The sequence below is a fragment of the Mirounga angustirostris genome, unplaced genomic scaffold (assembly GCF_029215605.1).
Source record: "Mirounga angustirostris isolate CCGP_5_RB_7025 unplaced genomic scaffold, mMirAng1.0.hap1 SCAF_3, whole genome shotgun sequence".
Classification (NCBI taxonomy): Eukaryota; Metazoa; Chordata; class Mammalia; order Carnivora; family Phocidae; genus Mirounga; species Mirounga angustirostris.
The window spans coordinates 167,897,181-167,920,556 of record NW_026991711.1 but is presented as its reverse complement, the minus strand read 5'-3'; the positions used below and the strand labels follow the sequence as shown (position 1 = coordinate 167,920,556).

Sequence of the window (23,376 nt, the reverse complement as noted above, 5' to 3'; positions counted from 1 at the left end):
CGGTTGCTGCAGGAAGCAAAGCCACTTACATAGTTGATGCGGCTTCTCGCTTCCCCCGAAGGCTCCGCCCCCTGTTCCTCCTTCTCTCCAATCCGCAATTCTCCCGGGCGCCGGCTCCGCCCTCTCCTCCCCGTCCGCGCCACGTTTGGATCAGACGCCCAGGCAAAAGGAATCGAGCTCAAATAGAGTCGTCCTGGACAATTTGATTAGGCCGCCTCAGCCTTCCCAGAGGAAGCCAGGGCGACTGCGCGCGTGAGCATCACGCGTGCCGGGTCACCCGACGGGTGCTGGCTGGGCCACTACAGTTACCGTATGTGTTCGATGATGTGGGCTCTCAGAAGATGTTACCGCGCTCAGCGTTCCCAGGGACTGACATTCACAAGAGCGCAGACTGTTGTCACTTGTGACTCGGTCAATGACTGGCCATGTGACCTTAAACAAATTACTAAATTCCTCAGGCTCCTGCCCTCGTAACTGTAAAATGAGGCTGATAACAACACCCACTTCACAGACAGTTTTTTGAAGATAAAGTAAAACATTGCACATAAAGCATCTGGCACAGTGCCTTACCCCAGAGTAAGTGATGTGAGCTCTTTAGCTAGTCTTTTCATTCAAGTTTTGTGTTGCACCAAGACTGAGTGCAAAGAAAATTACCAAGTTGCTCAGCCTGGCTAGCATCAGTCCATCTTTTTGTCCTGCTGTGAGCATTGTGCCCTTAGCTGAAGAAGACATGCCAAAATCTGCTGACCCCAATCGTGGGGCTTGGCAGGGGCGGTCAGAAAGGAAACCCAGAGTGCGGTGCTATTATAATTAAATTCTTCAGGCCCTTTCCTCAAGAGTTTTGGCAAATCCCTACCCAGTTTTCCTCAAGTTAGCCTTCTCGGCCGATGGAGAGCAGCATCGAAGCCCGAAGACTGGTACCAGCACAAGGAAATCCTTATCACCCTCAGCGTGGCCCTCAGCAATCATCCTAAGAGTAGTCAGTTTCCTCTTCCATTTCTCAACTGCTCTTCCACATCACACCATTCCTCCTGCCCCATTACCTTGACTATCATTCTCAGCAGAGAATCTGAGTGAGAAAGCTGGGGTTATTGGGTGTGACCGCTAATAAACCCTTCGTTGAAACACATATTTATGATTCTTACTGAGTCTATCATTGTTATGATGGTACTATGCTTATATTCTTCTATCAGGTATCACTTGCATTTGTACTCAAAATAGCTTTTCCTTTTCTTTTTTTATATTGATTCCTAGTATTCAACTAATTAAACAAGGAAGCCATTAGACTGAGATGGTTCTAATGTCTTAGTAGCCTATATAAGCAAACCAAAACCTAAGCCTGTAATGCCTCAAGGTTATGAATTTGAAACCTAAGGATAACCAATCACAAACAACCACCTAAGGCTTTTCCAAAGACGGCAACTGCCTAAGCTGTAGTCAATCAAATAATTTCCTTGCTTTGCTTCTGCCTCTTCTCTATAAAAGTCTTTCCCCTAGCTCCTGTCATTGTAGTGCTTCCAATCATTTCACATTTGGCAATGCCCAATTCCTGCTCAAATAAACTCTCAAAAATTGTAATATGCCTCAGTTTATTTTTAATAGTATCAGTACAGACTCGTGATTTTTTTACAGTATATTATGATTCATTACTGCACCACTCTTTTTGAGTCAAGGTTTCCCTGATTTGCCCAGTGAGAGCCCCTTCAAGCAGCTCCCATGTACATTTGACATGCCTTTCCCCCTTACCTTCTTACCCAATAATATATACCAGATTCAGCTTGAACTATCCTTGCTCCAGGTCTAGAATTAGTTCTGTAAGGATCCCTTTAGTAGAGAACACAAAGATGTTTTTAAAAATCATGAAATTCAGTTCTGTCTAGGAAGTAATGAAATTGGCACTCTCATACATGCACGTGAAAGCATAAATAGGTATATCCCTCCTAGAAAATTATTTGATGGATCTAACAAGCGCCTTAAAATTGTTTATACTCCTTGATCCAACAATTGCAATTCTAGCAATCATGCCTAAGGAACTGATTCTAGTGCAAAGTAGAATGTAGTGAAATATATTTTTCAGTTATTTAAAACAGTAATAAATAAATAAAAAGGAAACAAATTTCTAATGAACACAACAGGAAAGCAACACAATCAAATGTTGGACAATTATGCAGTCATTAAAAATTATGCTAAGACTTTATAGAGCATGATTCTTCATTTCATGGTCAATCTTCTTAAAAGAGTTATGTTCCCTTTCCCCACCTCCCATTCAAATGCCAATCCCGTAGAGTATGGCTTCATTAAGAATCATTCTGATAGAATTATTCTTCTTTAGGTGCATTTGTGAGGTCCACCGACTTGCCAAGATTATTTTCAGGCTTTGTCTTCCTTGCCTTCTCTGTAGTACCCCCTCCTTTTTGGAAACTTTCTCTTTGGTTCCCATCAGTCTGTGCTGATTTTTCTACCACCTCCCAGACAATCCTTGCCATTCTCTTTTGGGAACTACTTTTCCTCCACCTGGCTGTTTAAAAATGTGAAGTATTCCACAGAATTCTCACCGAGGTAGACTTTTCTTCTTACTGTATACTTCTAGCTCATGACCTCATAAATTCCTTGGCTTCAGCTACGATCAATACGTGCTTATATTAGTTTGCTAGGACTGCCATAACAAAATGCCACAGACCGGGTGGCCTAAACCACAGAAATTTACTTGTCACAGTTCTGGAGGCTGAAAGTCCAAGATCAAGGTGCATGCAGGGTTACTCTCTCCTGAGATCTCTGTCCTTGGCTTGCAAATAAATGGCTACCCTCTTGGCTTGCAAATAAATGGCATGCACGTTCATCCCTCTATGCATGCACATCCTGTGTGTCCAAATTTCCTCTTCTTATAAAGACACTAGTCAGGGGCACCTGGTGGCTCAGTTGGTTAAGCATCTGCCTTCGGCTCAGGTCATGATCCCAGGGTCCTGGGATCAAGCCCCGCATTGCATTGGGCTCCCTGCTCAGTGGGGGCCTGCTTTTCCCTCTCCCTCTGCTGCTCCCCCTGCTTGTGCTCTCTCTCTGTCAGATGAAATCTTAAAAAAAAAAAAAAAAAAGACACTAGTCAGATTGGATTAGGGCCCACCAATATGACTTCATTTAATCTTCATTACCTCTTTAAAGGTCCTGTCTCCAAACACAGTCACATTCTGAGGTATAGCGGTGTTAGAGCTGCAACAGATGAATTTTGGGAAAAGGAGGACACACAATTTAGCCCATAACAATGCTAAAGATTCTTAGATTTCTCTCTTTAGCCCAGACACCCCTCCTGAACTCATGTAGCTAACTGCCTCCTTAACATCTATATCTTGCTGTCCCACAGGCATCTCAAATCTAACAAACCTTACACTTAATTCATTTTCTTGGCCATCAAACCTGTGACTCTATCTATATCCCTTCTTTGTTGAAGGGCACCCTGTCACCCAAACCCTAACCCCAGAAATCACCTGCACTGTTCTTTCTCCCATAATCTTCATGGCCAATAAATTTCAATGAAGTGAATTTCCACAAGGTAGAATAACTGTTCATTCTACTTCATTTTTTTTAGATCATCAAAATGAAAACACAAATGCCTTAGTTATGAGAATCCCCTATTATCTAGATGAGGGTGTCATAACCAAATACAGACAGAAATTTCATAGCCCATGTTTCTATTTGTTTACAACAGTAAATAGAACCAGCTAATATTAAAATACTCAGATTTTTTATTGTCCAAATGAAAACCAATGATGTCAAGGCATGCAATATTAACCAAACAGAGAAAAACGGTGTGCTAAATGAATCTTCACATGACACCCAGAATAGGCAAGCTAAGTTCAAAAAGAACAAGAATCTAAGCAGTGAGCTTCATATTCACATTTCAAGCAGTAACTTAACTTCAGCCAAACATCGTTTGTTACATTTAATTAATGTTGTCAATGGGTAATGTATTATTTTTATCATACTATATCATATCATCATTTTGTCTATAAATTTATTTTTTAGTTGTATAAGAGCTAACCACATAAGGAGCATATATCTAGTTTTATGCGTGTACATATATGCATATTATAAGTCAATTCTAGGGATCTACAAAAAAATGTGTTTTCAGTGAAAAAGGAGTTCCTACATTACTGGCTTAAGAAACGCTGTTTTAAGATGCTGAGACTCCCACGCGTTAACTTGCCTCCCACGTAGGCTCAGAGCCTAATTTGCAGCCCATCTCTAGCAGTATTTAGGATTTGATGGAATACATTTTGTGATTAAATTCACCTTCATTCTGTATAATTTCCTATATTTATTCTCTCTTCTCACATACGTTCAATGTATTTTATCATGCTATATTGTATGTGTCTTGAAAGCTGCCCTAAATCCTTTCTAAAGAATGAATATACTTTTGGTAGTAGGCAAGGGGTGATAAATAATGTGAACCTGATATAAAATGGAGTAAATTTACAATCTCAGGTGACTTTGCGTCTCAAATTCTAAATGAAAATACAAGCTTATACTCCCCTATAATAATTTCCACAAGAATAAATGGAGGTGACTCCTATTTTCCATTAATCCACCTAAAAAATCAACAAGTGCAGGCTACCTGGCTGGCTCAGTGGTAGAGCATAGGAGTCTTGATCTCGGGTTGTGAGTTAAAGCCTCCTCTTGGGTGCAGAGATTACTTAAAAATACAATCTTAAAAAAAAAATCAACAAGTGCGATGCTATGTATTCTTTCTTCTTACTTTTTTCTTGGGAAAAAAGACCAGTGCCCTCTAGTGTCCAAAATGCGTCTTGCGTGGTGCCTGTTATACCGGTTTATCGTCCAAGAGTAATTGTAATAATCCGATGCTACAAATTTTTAAAATAAATTTTGGAACATTGAATCAGGACAGCAATATACAAGCATTACACTCACTACAAATCAGTGTCTAAAATACCTCCCCCCCCCAAATGAAATAAAATACTCCTCCCCCATGTTTTCAAGAGTAAGAAATACACAAAAAATAATTCCCTGCAGGGGGCAGATTTTTTTTTTTTATTCCACTGTTTTCTTAAGGCTTCACATCTTTATTCCGGCTTCACTGGGATCCACACAATAATCTCCTATCTTTATCTTCTAATGCAAATGACAATTGGGTTTATTTATAGTATGTACTTGGTAGTAATTAGAATTACAGGTACGGAAGTTCTGAAGACGTAGTCGTTGGTGGTGGCGGACATTATTTACCACGGTATGCCTGCTTGTTTAACTGTTTAATCCTTTGCATTCTCGCTGCACCAAGAAGCCCCCAAAGCCACCTCAAGCTCCCTACCCCCCGCCCGCACTCTTCCTTCAGCCAAACGCTCGTTCCAGTCTACCGCACACCCAGGTAGCGCCGGAAGTCGGGGGAGCTCCGTCCTCGTTCGCCTTTACTGAAGACCTGGAAATTCACTCTGCGGGGCCCTAGGCGGCGTGGGTCTCAGAATACCAGCCCTGGCGCGCCCGGGTCCCGAGCCTGCAGGTGGCTTTCACGTCCTTCCGCCGCAGGGAGCGGCAGCCGAGTCCAGGGGGCGCTGCGGCCCCTTCCCCACCGGGAGTGCGGCGATGGGGGAAGCGAATTCAGCCCAGAAGTTCCGGGACTCGACCCCGCCCCTTGGCTCCGCCCACCCCCCCGAGTGGTCGGCGCGCGGCGATTGGCGGCGTGGAGGGGGCGGAGCTCCGGGAGGTGGGCTGAGGGGGCGGGCCTGGGAGGGGACAAAAGCGTGGCGGAGCCAAAACCCTGCGCTGCAGGCCCTCCGCAGTGTCGGAACGGAGGCGGCGTCTGAAGCTGCAACAGCTGGGGCGCAGCAGGGATTGCCAGTGTAGACGCTTGTAAGTTTCAGCGTGTGCGTGGCTGTGGTGCCACTAGCTCATCGTCCGCGTCCTTTCCCCTGCAGGTAACCGCCGGCTTCGAGGGGCGGCTCCCAGCCCCTGGCTTTTGCGGGGAAGCTGTGAGCCAGCCAATAGATGGAACGGGAAAAAGGGAGAAAGCTCAGATCTTGGGTATGGAGAGAGGAATTTAGCGGCGAGCCCTAATCGAAAGGAAGGGGGAAAATCCAGGTTGGGCCTGGGGAAGAAACATGGGGAGAAAGAGGGTGCTAGATGTCTGGATGTGGAAAAGGCCCACTCTTGGGCACGGAAGGGTGGAATCGGGCGGCGGAAAGTTGCTTTCAGTGACACATAGAAACCCCGGTCTGTATGCAGAAAGGGAAATCGAGCGGTGGGAGGATGCAAGGAGGCGTGGAAGACTAAGTCTCGGGTTTAGGGGGAAGAAAACGTGCGGCAGTGGCGAGCTGGATGCAAAGAAAGGTGGAAGCCATGGACTTGGGCGTGTGCAGCGAACTCAGGTGGCTGGAACTGGCGGTGCGGCGGGGTAGAAGTGTCCTCTTGGGGGCGTGGAAGGGGCGGGATGGGGTGGAGGGGACACCTCCGCCCCCGCTCGGGTCTCCAGTTTTCCAGTTCTAAGGAAGCGTGCCCGCAGCAGGCTCCAGGCTCCCGGGGTAAAGGTTCTTGGGCCGCAGAGCGAAGGGATGGGCGTGGAGACCTGGAGAGAGGAGCGGAGCCAGCTTGGGTTGCAGCTCTCTTGCACAACGGCCGCAAGGACGTATGCTGACCAAGAGCCTGCTGGTCACAGCGTCACCTAAGGTCGTGCAAACCCCAAGACCAGCTTACGGATGACGAACCGGAGACGCGCCCACTGACGCCCCCTCCCTTGTGTGCCGGGCAGAGATATTTGTGCTCCCTTAACCTTTATTTGGCAGGTGCCTGCCTGCGCCCCTAAAACTGCCCTTTGGCCCTCTGGGTATACTCAGCGCTGTACTTTAAACCAGATAAACCGGCTGTCTGGCCCTTATTAAAAACAGCTAAATCCTCCTAACAGGCGTGTTTTGAACGTTGTCTTTCTATTCCTCTTTTAGTTTTGTCTTAGGAAATAAACTGCACTCAATTGAGTCTGCAAGATTGAAAGGAGTTGGGGTGATTAGAAGTTGTAAAGGTGAGAATTAGCAATTTTTCCCCTTCTGTACTTTTTAATGCGGCAATTCTGCGTTTAATTGGTTTTGGAGGTCTTGAGGTAGGGGAAGGCACTGCAAGGAATGAGTCAGGGATATTTCCAACAATAAATTGCAACTGCTTCCTTGTTTCTTTCAGTGCAGCTCTTCTCTGCAAGAGACTGTTTTTTGGCCCAGAAATTATTGTAGTTCATGAACTCAGCTTAAAGAAAATGTGGCTGAAATTTTGGGGTTGATGAAAATGAAATGATGAAAAGAGCAAATCTTTCTGTATTCATCCAGGTTTATTTTCTGGAATGACACAAGTGTGTCATGATACTGGAATTCACCTGCTTTCAGACTAAATGAACTGGCTTGTTGGAAAAGTCCTTCCTTCTGAAGTCAGGGTTTGGGTGGAGAGGGAGAATCTGAGCAGCAAGGCTTAGAGAAGTGAATCCAGTGGGGCCTAAAGCCTACCCCAGGGAATTTAAATCTAAAAGAAATAATGTCCTATGTTGTTGTAAGCAAGAGTCTACAAAAAAACTTTACTTTTTTAGTTAAAAGGTGCTAAAATTTTAATGGATAATGTGAGGAAATCCTGAAATGTTTCAATTCTGAGATATAGAAAAATTACTGCAGAAAATGTTTGGTTCAACTGAGAAGGAAATCATTTTAAAAATGCTATTATTCAGTATAAACAGTATCACTTGACAAGTTGAACTGAAGTAATTTGATTTTTAAAAAACAAAAAATGTACTGGGGGGCACCTGGCTGGCTCAGCCAGTAGAATGTAGGACTCTTGATCTCGGGGTCATGAGTTCGAACCCCACGTTGGGTATAGAGATTACTTAAAAAAATAATCTTTAGGGCGCCTGGGTGGCTCAGTTGGTTAAGCGACTGCCTTCGGCTCGGGTCATGATCCTGGAGTCCCGGGATCGAGTCCCACATCGGGCTCCCTCCTCAGCAGGGGGTCTGCTTCTCCCTCTGCCCTCTTCCCTCTTGTGCTCTCTGTCTCTCATTCTCTCTCTCTCAAATAAATAAATAAAATGTTTAAAAAAAAAAAAATAATCTTTAAAAAAAAAAACAAAAATGTACTCATTAGTGGACTGTGAACCTCAGTTCCTTGTGACAAGGTAAGACATACTCAAGGATGCTATATGACCCATCAGTTGTATTTGCCATCAAGGAAAAATAGCCAAGTCATAACTCTTGTATAATATTATGTAGGAATGCAGCCATGGAAATGTTGTATCAAGACCAAGATAAGTTTGCTGCCTCTTTTTGTGTTTTGTTTTGTGTTAAATGCAAGGACAGATGTGACAGTGGGCTCAGCAGGACTGAATCAACTTAAAGCTCTACTGTAAATCGTACTTGAAATTACACATCAGAAGTAATTAACTCCTCCACACCAGTTTGTTCACTTCTTTTATTCTAGTTGAGTTCCAGATGGTTCCTCAGTAATGGTATAGGGAACCTCCTAAACACTAATAAGCAGGCTTCTAGAATTACAAATTTGGGAAGTGAAAATGGCCTGAGGATTAGGAATATGTCCTGCTTGTCACAAGGAACTGAGGCTCACAGTTGGCTAATAAGTACATTTTTGGGTTTGTTTTTTTTTAAGATTTTATTTTTTTAAGTAATCTCTGTATGCAACATGGGGCTCAAACTCACGACCCCAAGATCAAGAGTCACACATTCCACAGACTGAGCCAGCCAGGTGCCCCCCAGTACATTTTTGTTATTTAAAGATGAAATTACTTTAGCTCACCTTGTCAATTGATACTGTTTATAGGCCTCTTACCTAATAATTAAGTCCGTTCTCTTGACTTTTCCAGTCTTCAGCCATAACTTAAAGGGATAAAAGCAATTTGCAGTTATGTTCCCCCAGGGGAAAAGTTTCCATTAGCGCTTTATTAGAGAACGTGCTCGATTCTAATGGTAAATATATTGTCATTAGCTTTTTATGCAATAGTGCTGTTGTGAATATAGTGTTTAGTAGTCACTGAATTCTTGGTATTTTGTTTTTACCCTGTAATGAAATAAATGAGAAGACCTGTGTCTTACCTTTTGTTCTTTTTAAAGGTTTCTTGAAGTCAAAATGTCTCAGAAAATCCGTGGCGGTTCTGTGGTAGAGATGCAAGGAGATGAAATGACGCGAATCATTTGGGAGTTGATTAAAGAAAAACTCATTTTTCCCTATGTGGAACTGGACCTGCACAGGTAAGCAGCAAACTCAGAAAGCATAATCTAAGTGATTTCGGGGTATAACTAGCTGTTTAAATAGCTATAGCTGTATCTTATGAATAAAGCTTTTGAGGGAGGGATGCCAAAATATAGGTATATGAACCTTCTATTTTAATTTTATTAATTTTATTTATTTATTTTTAAGATTTATCTATTTTTAGAGAGAACACAGAAGGGAGGGGCAGAGAGATTCTCAAGCAGACTCCCCACGGAGCCCAAGCCCCATGACAAGGGGCTTGATCTCCCAACCCTGAGATCACGACTTGAGCCAAAACCAAAAGTCAGACGCTTAACTAACTGGACCACTCAGGCGCCCCATACTTTCTATTTCAATTTTGACATATTGGCTAGAGAGACTGGACTTATCATTGTTCTGAAGAAAAGAACTGTGATGAGAACAAAGTGATCCTCCACTCTTTCCAAGCCTCTATTTCCCGTGAAGCTGGCTCAGAGCAGCACAAGGTTTTATTTGTGGAAGGAAAAATAATAGAGATACAGTCTGCGTTGAACAGTAAAGTAATTGTAGTTAACACAGTTTTATCCTTTCTACCTACCTCTGTTTACTATCACTCTACTTAACTAGTCAGTGGACCTTTTCCCCCTGTTCTTTCCTTGGCTTTGCCCTTTTCACACAATTACAACACAGAAAGAACCGTTGAAGTTACTTATACGAGCCCCACCTTTCCGTAGACAATCCCTTAAACCTTTTGTGTTCTAAGGATTTGAGCCATTGCTCTGTCTTTAAAGTGTTTGGAGACATATGTGAAAGTCTCTGTGGGATTCTCCCCTTTGTTCCCTGTGATTTTTTATAAACTTGCTCATGCTCTTTGTACATCCAAACAAGGAAGAGGCAGAATTTTTCCAAAGGGGATGTGGCTGAAGCCTGGCATGGCAAAATGTTGACCCACACAGTTTAACCAAACTACAGCAAGTCTTAAGTGTATTTGTCTTGACCCAGAATTATTCATCAGACCCACGTGTTCCGAGAGCCTGTTGTTTTGCCTGGGTATAGATACTTCATTCACGTGGTGTCATTAGACTCTCTTTTTAGTTATTCTAAGCCCAAGCTGTTGATAATGTCTATATTGCAACCCCAAGATGAAGCAAATACTTGCAGAGGTCAACCAGACATACAGGAAACGAAGCATAAAAAACATCAAATGGGTTACGGAAGCATTTCATGAGCACTCTCCTGGTTAGGAACTTGACATGGCAGTAGGTGAATTTGCCAAGTTCTTGCCGGTGTAATAGCTGTAAAATGTGTTTGTTTTCTGCAGGCTAGACAGTGGTCCAGGCCACTTACTCATTCTCTTCTGTTAGAGACGTTAAGAAGAGAAGCAAAAGCTCCACTAATTTGCTGGTAGATTCTTCTGATGAGAAATGGTTCCTACGAACATGAAAAGTGCTGACCCCAGTCTTCATTTGAGTTAGGATTAGACATTTGTAGTATTCAGCATTTCCTATGCCAGAAGATAAGAGAGTCAGTGGATTCGTTACACGTAAGTGAATTATCTAAGGCCACAGCAGTTTGGAATAATTTTTATTTGGAAAACATTAAGATTGCTATCTTTGTGTGTTTGCATCATGAGTTGAGATAGCAGAGGAAAGGAAAATGCAAAGACTAAAAGGAACTGAAAAAAGAAACCTAGAGGCTTAATGGGTTAGCAAGTTTTGAAAGCTGAAAAACTTTTTTGAAGTCTTTGTGGACAAAATGAACTGCTACATTACTGTTTTGTTTCTCCTGCTTCTGACAAACTGTGACATACTTGAGATAAAGCTTTAATCATTTTCTATGCTCCATGGACAACCAACATTCTTTCCAGTTCTGAATAACCTGCAGCCTGGGTATTGGTGTATAGTACTATAACTCCCTGAGGGATACAAATCTGTCATTGGATTCCATTATTTACCTAGCAAACAGCAGGTTTATTTCCAGAACAAAGAGACTTACCTAAGAATTAGGGAAAGGTTCATCTTCTGACTAACTGGCATTAATGAAGAAGTGGGGAGCATTGTTGGCACGGGCTGTGGCATTTATAGCTCCTACCACTTGAATGCCATAATACAAACAATCCTTTAAACCCTCTGACCCCTTTATTTTTAGAGCACAGTATTTACTAAGGGAAAATGAGTGCTTAGGCTTACATTTTTATGCTAATTTTATGGAAGGAAGCCTGCAAAAACGGTTGCTCATATGCCATGATTGCCTCTTGGTGGTGAAGAGCTCGCGAAGGGGCGGAGCACAATGGCTTCCATTCAGTCTCCTTCTAGACAGCTTCCCACACCGCAGGCGGGTGTGGCTCATAGTCCACCTCTCTTAGTGCTTTGTTTGGTTGGCAGCCGTCTTCTGGGTCTAAGGTGCCCTAATCCTAAGAGTTGGCAGACTGAGGTGTATTTGAGCCTCTCCTTTCTTCAGGGCAGGCTCTGCGTGCCATCACCATGCACAGAATGGTGACACCCTCAGTCACTCATCAGTTTGTCTGGAGAGTTACACTTAAGGACTTTTCCTTCCCAGCTATGATTTAGGCATAGAGAATCGTGATGCCACCAATGACCAGGTCACCAGGGATGCTGCAGAAGCTATAAAGAAGTACCACGTCGGTATCAAGTGCGCTACCATCACGCCCGATGAGAAGAGGGTTGAGGAGTTCAAGTTGAAACAAATGTGGAAATCACCAAATGGCACCATCCGAAATATTCTGGGTGGCACCGTCTTTAGGGAAGCTATTATCTGCAAAAATATCCCCCGGCTTGTGAGTGGATGGGTAAAACCCATCATCATAGGTCGTCATGCTTATGGGGATCAAGTAAGTCGTGTTGGCATAGTTGAATTCTCCATACTCTTTTTTGGTGACCTTTGGCTGCCCAGAAGTTCTGAGCTATATGTTTTATTCTTTTGGTGTCTACTCCCTTTAAGTGAAGTGCAAAATCGAGAAGTGTGTATGTGTATATCTGTGTATTTAGGTAGAAATAAATATAGATAAACTTATAGATAGGTACCTGTCACAACACAATGATTTTTTTCAGATGTGTTTTTTTCTTCCTGTGTCTTTTCTTTTCCTTTTTTAATGTGGGCTCCACCCCCAGTGTGGAGCCCAATGTGAGGTTTGAACTCACAACCCTGAGATCCAGACCTGAGCTGAGATCAAGAGTTAGAGCCACCCAGATGCCCCCATATATCTTTTTCTTTTTTTTTTCTTTAAGTTAAACCATATGATATGGCGATTTTTGTATAATTTCCAATGGTTCAGCCAAATTAGTGGTTCTTCACCCTGGGTATACAATAAGACCCGTTATGTGTTTTTTTGTTTTGTTTTTTGCTTTGTCTTACTTCTTAAACAAATTTGGGTTTTTGTTTTAATTCCCGTACATGAGTTCTGCCCTCCACCAGCTGAATCTGAATTTCATGGGGTTCAGACATTTTAAAGCTCCCAGGTGATGTCAGTGTACAGACAGGGTTGAGAACCACCAAAGATTATATTGAACATTATCTCTTCATGCAAAAAAGGAAAAACTGATTCAGTAGTTGAAAGTATTCTCTTTAAAACATTCCTTTCCTACTTGGAAAAGAAAGAAGTACTAGTTTCTGTACTTTTGTACCAGTAGGCTCATTGCCAAATTAAACAGAAAAACTGCCAACTAAACAAAATCCGTATTGAAACGGAGGTTTCGGACTTTCATAAAAAGCAGCTTATGTCCTGAAAGAGCCTTAAGAATAAGAATGTCTCATGCTGAAATCCAGAGGCTTTGATGTAGCAGTCCTCGGAAACAGTGTGGCCAGGTCAGACCACTCTCTGTTCCTGGGGACGGGGTCACTGGGTCAGTCCTTGAGGATCAGCTCACTGTGTTCTGCCCTGTGGTTCAAACTATCCCTTCATCCTGGCCAGACCTTCCAGAGGCCCAGGAGAGAGAATGTCAACAGGAGCGCTACAAACTCGCATATCCCAAGAAGAACACTCTTAAGTTCTTATGAGTTCATGGTCTTTTTCATCGTCCCCGCCCCCTCCCCCCGCTTTCTTTTAATTATTTTGGCATCAGTCACTTGGAAAAATGGTCATTCTTTTCATTAAAGTCCAGATTGAAAATTCCCAACCTAGGATTGATTCAACTGAATGTGCATAAACCTCTACGAAGCATCTGTGAGGCTTTGGTGCCTCCGTGTCTTCCTTTTGAGAAATGGGAATAAGTTTCCACCCATAGTGAAGGACTTTATATGGCAGAAATGTGCCGTGGAGAAAAGATATTCAATCTTCACGATTACCCGATGGTTCTTTTCCCAGCTGTCATCAGTATTACTGTATGCAAACCTAAATAAATAGGTATGGCTGGCAACTGTTGGTACCTGATTGTAAAAATGTTCTAATTTAAGCACGGCAGAAATTCACAGATGCCTCGTGTGGGCCAGGCACATTTTTCCACCAGCATAGCTCACTCCCATGAACAAGATGGCTGTCCTCGTACAGTCATTTCCTGAGGGGCACCAACTAGCCTGTCACAACTGCTTCCACAGTCAGTGCTGCTTTTGGACAAATCCTGGGCTGGTGTTAGTAGAGATGATAACCGTGAAGAGACTGAGCCCTGAAGGTCTAAGGACCAGATCCCAAGTCTTTCGACCCTAGATGTGTTATTTCCACTATATCACAGTTCCTCTGTTGTAAGATTGATGGAAGAATCAAATGAGATAACGAGATGGTTCAAGTTAGTCACGTAAAGTGTCTGTCATACAGTGAGGACAAGGCATTAGCTCTTGTCACCATCCGTGCTGTAGCTAGTGTATTATCCCCCTGTGGAAAGACTTCCTTGACCTCCAGGTCATGGTCATTTCTCTCTCCCTGTCATCCTACTGCATTTCATATCTAAGCCCCCCTTTGACATTTGAAAACTCTTAGGTTGCTTCTCACCTTTGTATGTCCTTGTTAGGATATAAGCTTCCTAAGAGAAAATGCTTTGTCATTCTCCTCTCCTTCTCCGTGCTCAGGAAACTGCCCTTTCCATGGGAGGCGCCCAGTAAATTCTGATTTCCACTCTACCGTAGGATCAACTTGCTTTGGGAACTCTCTGGACCTCTTTTTTCCCCATCTTTTTTTTTTTTTTTTTTAAGATTTTATTTATTTGAGAGAGAGACTGAGATAGAGAGAGCATGAGAGGGGGGAGGGTCAGAGGGAGAAGCAGACCCCCCGCTGAGCAGGGAGCCCGATGCAGGACTCGATCCCGGGACTCCAGGATCATGACCTGAGCCGAAGGCAGTCGCTTAACCAACTGAGCCACCCAGGCGCCCTTTTCCCCATCTTTTAAAATAAATGAAGGTTGAGCCTCACTGCCCTGTTTGTCTAGGTATCTTCCAGCTCTATATTCTACGATTTTTCTTCCCTTATAGTTCTTGAAAGGATAGTTCGGTTTGGTTTGGTTTTTATACCTTTCTCCCCCCTACTCAGTACAGAGCAACTGATTTTGTTGTTCCTGGGCCTGGTAAAGTCGAGATAACCTACACGTCAAGTGATGGATCCAAAAAAATGACATACCTGGTACATAACTTTGAAGGTAAGTCCATCATGAACTACATCTTTTCATTTTTTACAGATCACTTAGACAATATTGGTTTTTTTTTTTTAAAGTTAGTTTTGTGGCTGCCAAAAATACAACCTGGACTCTACAGCATTTCTACAGGACCCAAAATCTAACGTAAAGAAGTAATTGGCTTCCATGCCTTCCCCTGGGGTGAACTAAAGTCACAAAAGGAACCAGCCACTTAATTGGAAATGCATGTGGGTAAAGACAGGTAGATAGTTTTGTACTTCTCCTGAAACACAGAGGGAAGGTTGGCAGGAATCTGTTGTGCCTAAATTTTAGAAATTAAACGTTAATAATCCCATATCACCTGTCACTTAATCTGCCCCTTGCTCTGGTAGGGTTTGTATTTGAAAATGGTTGCGTTATATATTTGCTGAAATTTTCTTCTTGCCCTGAGTGTTTATTCTGTGAAAGTGAACATTTGTTTTTTTGCCTTTTCTTCCCCACCATCCTGCTGCTTGAAAGGTCCACTGTGTCAAATGCCACCCAAAGGTTGTTGAAAGAACAGAGAACGCCTCTTTCTCCACTCCTGAAGTGGTTAAAAGCTCTCATACAAACAAAAGCTCAAAGCTGACCTAGCCCTTGTTCTCTTTGCCTCCTCTAAGTAATATCATTTTAATGGAATCTCGTCCTGCGGGTTTGGGCCTTGCACATTTTGAGCCTAGGTTGGCCCTGGGCAATGGCACAGATTCAAGTGCTTTCTTTCAGTAACTACAGAGTTCACCAAGGAAGAGTCGTGAAACACTAGTGATGACATGTAGCATAATTATTTCTGCCAATGAGGTATGAACCTTCAGTATCCTCCAGGAAATGATGAGAATTCTCATTTGATATTTGAAATGCCAATTTTTCTCAATGGCTGAGGAAGGAGCACACACTCAGAGTTGAAAACACATGTGTGAAATTAAAAAAAAAAGTGTGGAAGACAGCTTAAAAAGGATTCACCCTTTCTTGAGGGTATTTCTGGTTCATATCAATACTTTTTAGTATTTTTGATATCTTCAGGATCCTGAAGCCTGTGTGTTTCTCACTTCTCTTGCCCTTTCAAAACAAGTTAGAATGCCCTTATCTAGAATTGAGTTTCTTCCGATCATGTGCCTCAGCAACTCATGGAATATTCATGTTTGAAGCCTGGGCGGGACTTTTTGAAGGCCATGGGAGCTGGGAATTGGGTGCTTGGGTGGTGGTGGGTGGATTTGGACTTGGTTACAACTCTACCCCGTTTACCCTTCTCCTTTTTCCTCTCACTGGTGTTCCCTCCACAGAGGGTGGTGGTGTGGCTATGGGGATGTACAACCAAGATAAGTCGATCGAAGATTTTGCACACAGTTCTTTCCAGATGGCTCTGTCTAAGAGTTGGCCTTTGTATCTGAGCACCAAAAACACTATTCTGAAGAAATATGATGGACGTTTTAAAGACATCTTTCAGGAAATATATGACAAGTAACTACAGTTCTTTTTTTTTCTTTGTCTTTTTTCTGAAATAAGCTAGGATTTATAATATAGAATTTACATCCTTATCCCTTTGATTCTGGGACAAATTGAATGAAAACCATCACTATCCCATAGAGTAAAGGGCAAAACTAAGATTTAACAGACATGAAACAAACCATTCTTGAGTTGCTTTTAGAAGGTAAATGTTTTCAAATAAGGGTCCCACATTTATTTTTTTCAGAGCAAGAATTGTTTAATGTTTGAATGAAGATGCCCGGTGATTGACAGAAAGTTCTAATTTTGGGGGTCACTGGCTGGCTCAGTCAGTGGAGCAGACGACTCTTGATCTCAGGGTTGTGAGTTCGAGCCCCATGTTGGGTGTAGAGATTATTTAAAAATAAAATACAAAAAAAAAAAAAAGAGGGCCACCTGGATACCTCAGTCGGTTAAGCCTCCAACCCTTCATTTCGGCTCAGGTCATGATCTCAAGGTCATGAGTTCGAGCCCCTCCCCCCCCTTTGGGCTCTGTGATGGGCAGAGAGAGCCTACTTAAGATTATCTCTGCCAACCCACCCCCAACTCATGCTTGCTCTCTCTCTCTCTCTAAAAAAAAAAAAAAAAAAAAAAAAAATTACAATTTTTCAAGCATATGCATATGAGTTTCTGAGTTGGGCACATTTCCACTCTTTCTGAAGCCCATTGTTGTGATTTAGAACTCTGCCTTAGTGGAGTCATTTGAACTTAGTTCAATATTTATAACAACTTCAAGTTCAACAACATGGGAGCACGTGTTAACTACCTTTTAGTTGCAAGTGTTGAGGCCAGGGCTTGGGTTTTAGGTATCTTTCCTAAGACATCTTAATTCCTCTTCCTGCTACCCATCCATACCAATCCTAGGAGCTGTCCTAGTTTCCTGAAAGATACAGAGTGGTAGAATCATATTTTTCATCCATTATTACATATTTTTTTTAAGATTTTATTTATTTATTTGAGAGAGAAATGGAGAGGGCACAAGCAGGGGGAGGGAGAGGGACCAGCAAACTCCATGCTGAACCGGGAGCCCAAGGTGGGGCTGGAGGCGGGCTCGATCCCGGGACCCTGAGATCATGACCTGAGCCGAAGTCAGATGCTTAACCAACTGAGCCACCCAGGTGCTCCCATTATTACATTCTTAAAGTAAGCTGTATCTCAAGAATCTGATCAGTAGTGTACTGAAAACTAAAAATAGTGCTGGGGACACTCTACTCTCTCCCTTATTCTCCATCTCTGTGAAGGAGGTGAAATCACTCTAACAGGTGGGTGGGAACATGGGGTTTCACAGCTAAAAAATGGGCAGGATTTGAGTTTAGGTCTATCAGATTCTCAAGTCTGGGCTGCTTCTACTAAAAAATGCTGCTTCCAGCCCCACCCTCTTTGGGGAAGCAAGTGCCGTCCCTAGTAACACTAATTTTCTTTCTTTCTTTTTTTTTTTTTTAAGATTTTATTTATTTATTCATGAGAGAGAGAGAGAAGCAGAGGGAGAAGCAGGCTCCCAAGGAGCAGGGAGCCCGATGCGGGACTTGATCCCGAGACGCTGGGATCATGACCTGAGCCGAAGGCAGACGCTTAACCATCTGAGCCCCCCAGGCGCCCTAATTTTCTTTTTAATTCCCTTTTCTCTCTTGCTTCTTAGGCAGTACAAATCCCAATTTGAAGCCCAAAAAATCTGGTATGAGCATAGGCTCATTGATGACATGGTGGCCCAAGCTATGAAATCCGAGGGAGGCTTCATCTGGGCCTGTAAAAACTATGATGGTGATGTGCAGTCAGACTCCGTGGCCCAAGGTAAGGAGCTGTGGGACCGAGCAGAGGTGGAGCTCAGCCGGTGGCACGTGGGTCATGCCACAGTAGTTCTCTAGTTTGGGAAGGGGGGTTTTGCAGCCCTTCGTTTGTTAAATGCTGAAATGTAAGCCCTCTGAGCCATCCTGTTCCATCTGACACAAGCAGAGAAGCCGAGGGCTGTTCACAGAAATTCCAAGAACCAGGGGCTTTATGCCAGAGGTAAGGGCCAAATCAACAGACACTCTCCGTGCCCCGCTTTCTTCAGCACCAGCTGCCCTTCAGTTTCAGTTACCCTTGGCAGCTATGTAAACGTGAATCTTCCCCTGATAAACGTTTGTGTTAACTTTAATCCTGTTTGCTTTTCCCCAGGAAGTACTACTTCTTCTTTTCTCTTATGAAAAGTTAAGCACCTCCTGCTGGTTTGAAAATTGGTAGATCAACCCAGGTTTATGTCAGATAAATGAGTTAGACAACTCTCTTTACGCTCCCCCTGTTTCTCCACATCCTCATAATCCTTTGTGCTGTGTTCGGTAGAGGAAAGAGTGGTGCTTTATGATGCTTCCAGGGTGGGTAAGGGAAACTATTCCTATGAGCAGATTTCTTGGGAAGGGACCCAAATCATTCCACCCTTTCTAAATGTCCTCATAGCCACAAAGAGTATCTGGATGGATCTTTCGAATGTAAATGTCAAGATATGGAGGGTCAGAGGACTTTGAAATAGGACTTCGGAAGTGCAGAGTCGGGCAGTGCACTGATAAGGTACCAAGGCTCTGTGTCTGGGCAGAGCCTGTAGATAAATGTAACCTCAGTACCGCTCAACAGGCAAAAGCAACAGTGCTGTCCGCATGTCCAGTCTTTCCTAGGATATGAGCTACTGCGGACTCACACCACTTAGGTCCTCAGTTTTGACCGTGGTACCAACTAGTGTCCTGATATTAACCATAAGCAAACTCACTATGGATATGGTCCTGAACTTCTCCAATAAGTATTTGGGAGTCTACCAAAGCCTCAGACCAACACAATGATATGAAGAGAGCTACTAGTCCCATGCGGAAGTTTCTAACGATACTAAAAAATGAGTTTAAAAAAAAACATTGTTTATGTATCTACTCAAACCAAAAAAAAAAAAAACACAAAAAAGCAAACGTAGCAGCCTGTGATAAATTTGCATTATTAACCCCAGAGGTGCTATTGGACGGTAGCTAAAACAGAAAAAGATATTCTTCAAATTCAAGTGTAAAAGAGTGAATAAGAGAAGGAAAATCAATTGTCTGGACTTAAAAGTGCTAATGTCGTTCTCTGAAAAGGAAGCCACAGAATAGGACTGTCTTGTTGGGACTATTACCGGGAGCAAGGGCAAGAGGGATGTTCTTGGATCATCCCATCCTGTTTTCAACCTGCCTTTCCAGTCCTAGTGAATCTGAGCAGCTTGATAGCAGGACACAACTCTCACCTCTATTTTCCTAGAACAGCACAGCATCTGCACATAAGAATAGTGGCAATATGGGGCTCCTGGGTGGCTAAGATGGTTAAGCATCTGCCTTCGGCTCAGGTCATGATCTCCAGGTCCTGGGATTGGGCTCCCTGCTTGGCGGGGAGTCTGCTTCTCCCTCTCACTCTCCCTCTGTGCTTGCTCTCGCTCTCTCAAATAAATAATAAAATCTTTAAAAAAAAAAAAAAAGCGGCAATATACTGAGCTCTTACTCTGTGGCAGGTACTATTCTAAGGAAGATGAATATGTATTCTTTTCACATATATTCACAAATATATGTGTATTCATCTAATTCTCGCAACAATCCGGTGAAGGAGGTGCTTTTATTATTCCCATTCTACAGGTAGGAAAAACTGAGTCACAGTAGCAAGGAAGTCACAGTACTAGGGTAGAATGCAAGCAGGCAGATCCTGAGTTCTCCATCCCGGAGCAGGTGCCTCTGAGATAGACAAGTGAAGAAGAAGCGAAGCGTAGCCTCTCCAGACTCTTTGATCCTGAGGTCTGGAGCTGGGACCTTGCTTCCTGAAAGGTGGAATTACTGATGACTACATATGCTTTTGCTTATTTTCCTGAGACTGCTCAGCTCCGAGAGACAGAGTGCTCTTCCTGCAGTTGGCCCCAATACTTCATGCTTTGCCACTTCAGGTTATGGCTCTCTTGGCATGATGACCAGCGTGCTGATTTGTCCAGACGGCAAGACCGTAGAAGCAGAGGCTGCCCACGGGACAGTGACACGTCACTACCGCATGTATCAGAACGGACAGGAGACGTCCACCAATCCCATCGGTAAGATCGTGTTTACTGCTACACTGATTTCCACCCAAAGAGTGGCAATCTCCAAAGGGAACCAGACGTGCTCCTTTGGCTGCCCAATGCTTTATGTATAAAATCATCACCAAACAGTGCATCTGTTCTACTAATAAGAGCCATTTGAGGGTGTTTCTTGAAATATACACAAAGAGACAGGTTTTTTTTTAAATTTCTATTCAGTAAAAATATTTCCAGTTCTTATATAGCCCATGTGGATAGCGTCTAATGGAATCAAGTCACCTAAACAAAAGAAAATTGTATTTTTGGGAACTGAAACAATTGGGAATCCCTCTTGGTATGATCTAAGTGTTGGTTTTTTGGTTTTGTTTTGTTTTGCTCTTTCAGCTTCCATTTTTGCCTGGACCAGAGGGTTAGCCCATAGGGCTAAGCTTGATAACAATAAAGAGCTCAGCTTCTTTGCCAAGGCTTTGGAAGAAGTCTGTATTGAGACCATTGAGGCTGGCTTCATGACCAAGGACTTGGCTGCTTGTATTAAAGGTTTGCCCAAGTAAGTATAAGATGCCTTGAGCTCTGCAGTCAAATCACCGCATATTTTTTCTGGGCTCAAAACATTCTTTTCTGGGCTCCAAACATCACGGCTTTTTGGAAGTACATGAATTGTTATTTATCGCCTACTTCAGGGATCAACAGACACTTACCTATAGAATGCCAACAGTAAGCATCTCAGACTTTGTGGGAACATACAGCCTTTTCAAAACTATACAGCTATAGAACTTTGCCACTGTGGAAGGAAAACAGTCATAGATGATACGGAAGCTAGTGGATGTGGCAGTGTTCCAATCAAACTAATTGCAAAACCAGACTGTAGCCTGGATGGAGTCCAGGGGCCAGGCTGTAGTTTGCTGACCTCTGATCCAGTTGATGATCTTTGGGTGACAAGGTTCTTTTTAACAAGAAAATTATAGACAGTTGAAACAGAGGGACCTCCAAGGCTATTGTACTCTATCCCTTTAATTTCTTCAATTTATGGGTAAGAAAAACAGCTCAAGTTTTATTTTTTAATTTTAAAAGATTTTATTTATTTATTTGACAGAGAGAGCACAAGTAGGCAGAGCGGCAGGCAGAGGGAGAGGGAGAAGCAGACTCCCCACTGAGCAGAGAGCCCGATGCAGGGCTCGATTCCAGGACCCCGGGATCATGACCTGAGCCGAAGACAGACACTTAATGGACTGAGCCACCCAGGCACCCCAACAACACAAGTTTTAGATGCCCACTTGGTCATAGTCCCAATTATCTATAACCAACAATCAGATACCGAGGCCCGGTTATTGCCCAGGATTTTTCTAAGAACATGGTAGCCCATATCCCTGCTGGATTGGCTGCTAATCAGAGACTTCTCCCTCACAGTTGGTCACTATTGACTCACCTTAAGAAACCCTACTAAAGTTTAACCCCAATCCCACGTCCCAACCGTGCATCCTCCAAGATCTCCATTAGGGTCAGTATACCTCAGTGATGGGGATATACTCAACCACCATATCTTTCTTATCTTAAATTTCTGGCAAGAACACAGTGTTTGAAATGTGCTTATCAGTATGTTACCTTTGTAGCCTATTTGAATAGGCACCTATCAGCAGGATTAGTTTAGCCAGTCCGTTATTTTTTTTTTTTTTAAGTAAGACAATGATAAAAATAAGCGTTCAGACTTTTTTAAGGACATGTGACAATTTGTAGGAATGTAGATGAAAGCATGGCTGTTCTCCTGAATAGGTTTTGTTATTTTTAAGAATGAGGAATAAGAAGTGGGATGATTTCAGTCAGGCATTAGTCTAAATGGAAGCTCTGTGATAGCTTCACCCTCTAAGACTCAGGGCAAGGGACATCCTGTGAAACTGCAGGGGTCAGCCCCTTGAACCTTGAGCATGGTCATCAGCCATATATTCATAGCTTGTTAATATTAATTAGTGTTCTTCTAGACATAAATAAAATGCTACCTACGTAGCATTTCTAGGACTTTCCCTCTACCTGCTACCAGACCAGAGACAAACTAATTTCTTTCTCTTCTTTTTCCTCCTTTATTAGCGTGCAACGTTCTGACTACTTGAACACATTTGAGTTCATGGACAAACTCGGAGAAAACTTGAATATAAAACTGGCTCAGGCCAAACTTTAAGGCCATCCCTCGGCTTAGGAGGATACGTGTTTTTGGTAACTAGGTCCACTGGTTTACATTTTTCTGTATAACACTCAAGGGTAAAGGTAAAATCAATTTTGTAATTTGTTTAGAAGCCAGAGTTTATCTTTTCTATAAGTTTACAGCCTTTTTCTTACACATACAGTTACGCCACCCTCGTGAACGTGGCAGGGGACTTTTTAAAATTTTATTTTATTTTGTACTAGTAGCCTAGGAGTTACTTTAGTGCTCATTTGTACTCGTTGTCACTTTTTCTCATGTTCCAATACAAATGACCAAAATGAAGAGTGCTTGAAAGGGTAAACTGTAGCCACAGTATTATTCCTGAAAATATGAGTGAAGTACAAATTCACCCCCTTCACCACTCCATGGCCTGGGGCGCTGGGTGGTTTTGGCGTAAAAGATGTCCCATCACGTGATGTAGAGCTATCCAGGAAACTTGCCCATAATTTGGAATGAAAAGCAGAGGTGTAACTAAAACCTGTTGGAGACACCGCAGTCACTTTTGTAAAGAGCTCTTCTTAAATGTTTTGAAAATGCTAAATATTTGTGAGGCAACTGGAGAGTTTGGAATCCCGAATAAATACTACCTGGGGGTCTGTCCTCTGTGTTTATCTCCTCCTCCCGCCCTTGTGTGGCCTGAGTATTATGCTACCCTGAACAGCATATTTCATCCAAGTGCAATAATCCAGGCTGCACCTTTTTTGGACTTCTGCTGGCCCATTTTATTTCCCTTATATAAATGTGATTTTTTTCAGAAGTTGATTTTAAACACTATTCTAGTCTGTTCTTCATCCGCACTACTAATTGTAATTAAAATTCAGTGCTAATGA

At 42.8% G+C, this 23,376-nt stretch overlaps 2 protein-coding genes and 1 long non-coding RNA gene across 6 annotated transcripts in view; 1 reads left to right on the top strand and 2 right to left on the bottom strand.

Annotated features, from left to right (window-relative positions):
• PIKFYVE (phosphoinositide kinase, FYVE-type zinc finger containing) overlaps positions 1 to 59 on the bottom strand; it is a 75,965-nt gene extending 75,906 nt beyond the window's left edge. Inside the window, exon 1 of the mRNA XM_064586989.1 lies at positions 30 to 59. The gene's annotated coding sequence lies outside the window, so the exon portion shown is untranslated. The remainder of the gene's footprint in view (positions 1 to 29) is intronic.
• Positions 60 to 1,467: 1,408 nt separating this feature from the next.
• LOC129045614 (uncharacterized) lies at positions 1,468 to 5,663 on the bottom strand. The gene is made up of 3 exons (XR_008505576.2): positions 4,610 to 5,663; positions 3,150 to 3,207; positions 1,468 to 3,071 (listed from the first exon to the last, which is right to left on the bottom strand). It is a non-coding gene; the product is annotated as an uncharacterized LOC129045614 (long non-coding RNA).
• A 66-nt stretch (positions 5,664 to 5,729) lies between these two features.
• On the top strand, positions 5,730 to 23,376 carry IDH1 (isocitrate dehydrogenase (NADP(+)) 1). 4 transcript variants are annotated; one of them, XM_045868105.3, is made up of 10 exons: positions 5,730 to 5,859; positions 6,945 to 7,021; positions 9,099 to 9,236; positions 11,776 to 12,067; positions 14,696 to 14,801; positions 16,097 to 16,274; positions 17,938 to 18,089; positions 20,224 to 20,364; positions 20,734 to 20,896; positions 22,432 to 23,376. In XM_045868105.3, the coding sequence occupies exons 3-10, from the start codon at positions 9,115 to 9,117 to the stop codon at positions 22,520 to 22,522; spliced, it is 1,245 nt and encodes a 414-aa protein (XP_045724061.1). In that variant the 5' UTR covers positions 5,730 to 5,859; positions 6,945 to 7,021; positions 9,099 to 9,114; the 3' UTR covers positions 22,523 to 23,376. The 4 variants fall into 4 exon arrangements, with proteins under 4 accessions (XP_045724061.1, XP_054362006.1, XP_054362004.1 ...); XM_054506029.2 differs by having other exon boundaries at positions 5,785 to 5,924; XM_054506030.1 differs by lacking the exon at positions 5,730 to 5,859 and adding an exon at positions 6,356 to 6,374.

Coding starts and splice junctions, on each gene's coding strand:
- IDH1 (XM_045868105.3), top strand. CDS start 9,115: ATGTCTCAGAAAATCCGTGGCGGTTCTGTGGTAGAGATGCAAGGAGAT. Junction 9,237..11,775: donor GTGGAACTGGACCTGCACAG/GTAAGCAGCAAA, acceptor TTTCCTTCCCAG/CTATGATTTAGGCATAGAGA. Junction 14,802..16,096: donor CCTGGTACATAACTTTGAAG/GTAAGTCCATCA, acceptor TTCCCTCCACAG/AGGGTGGTGGTGTGGCTATG.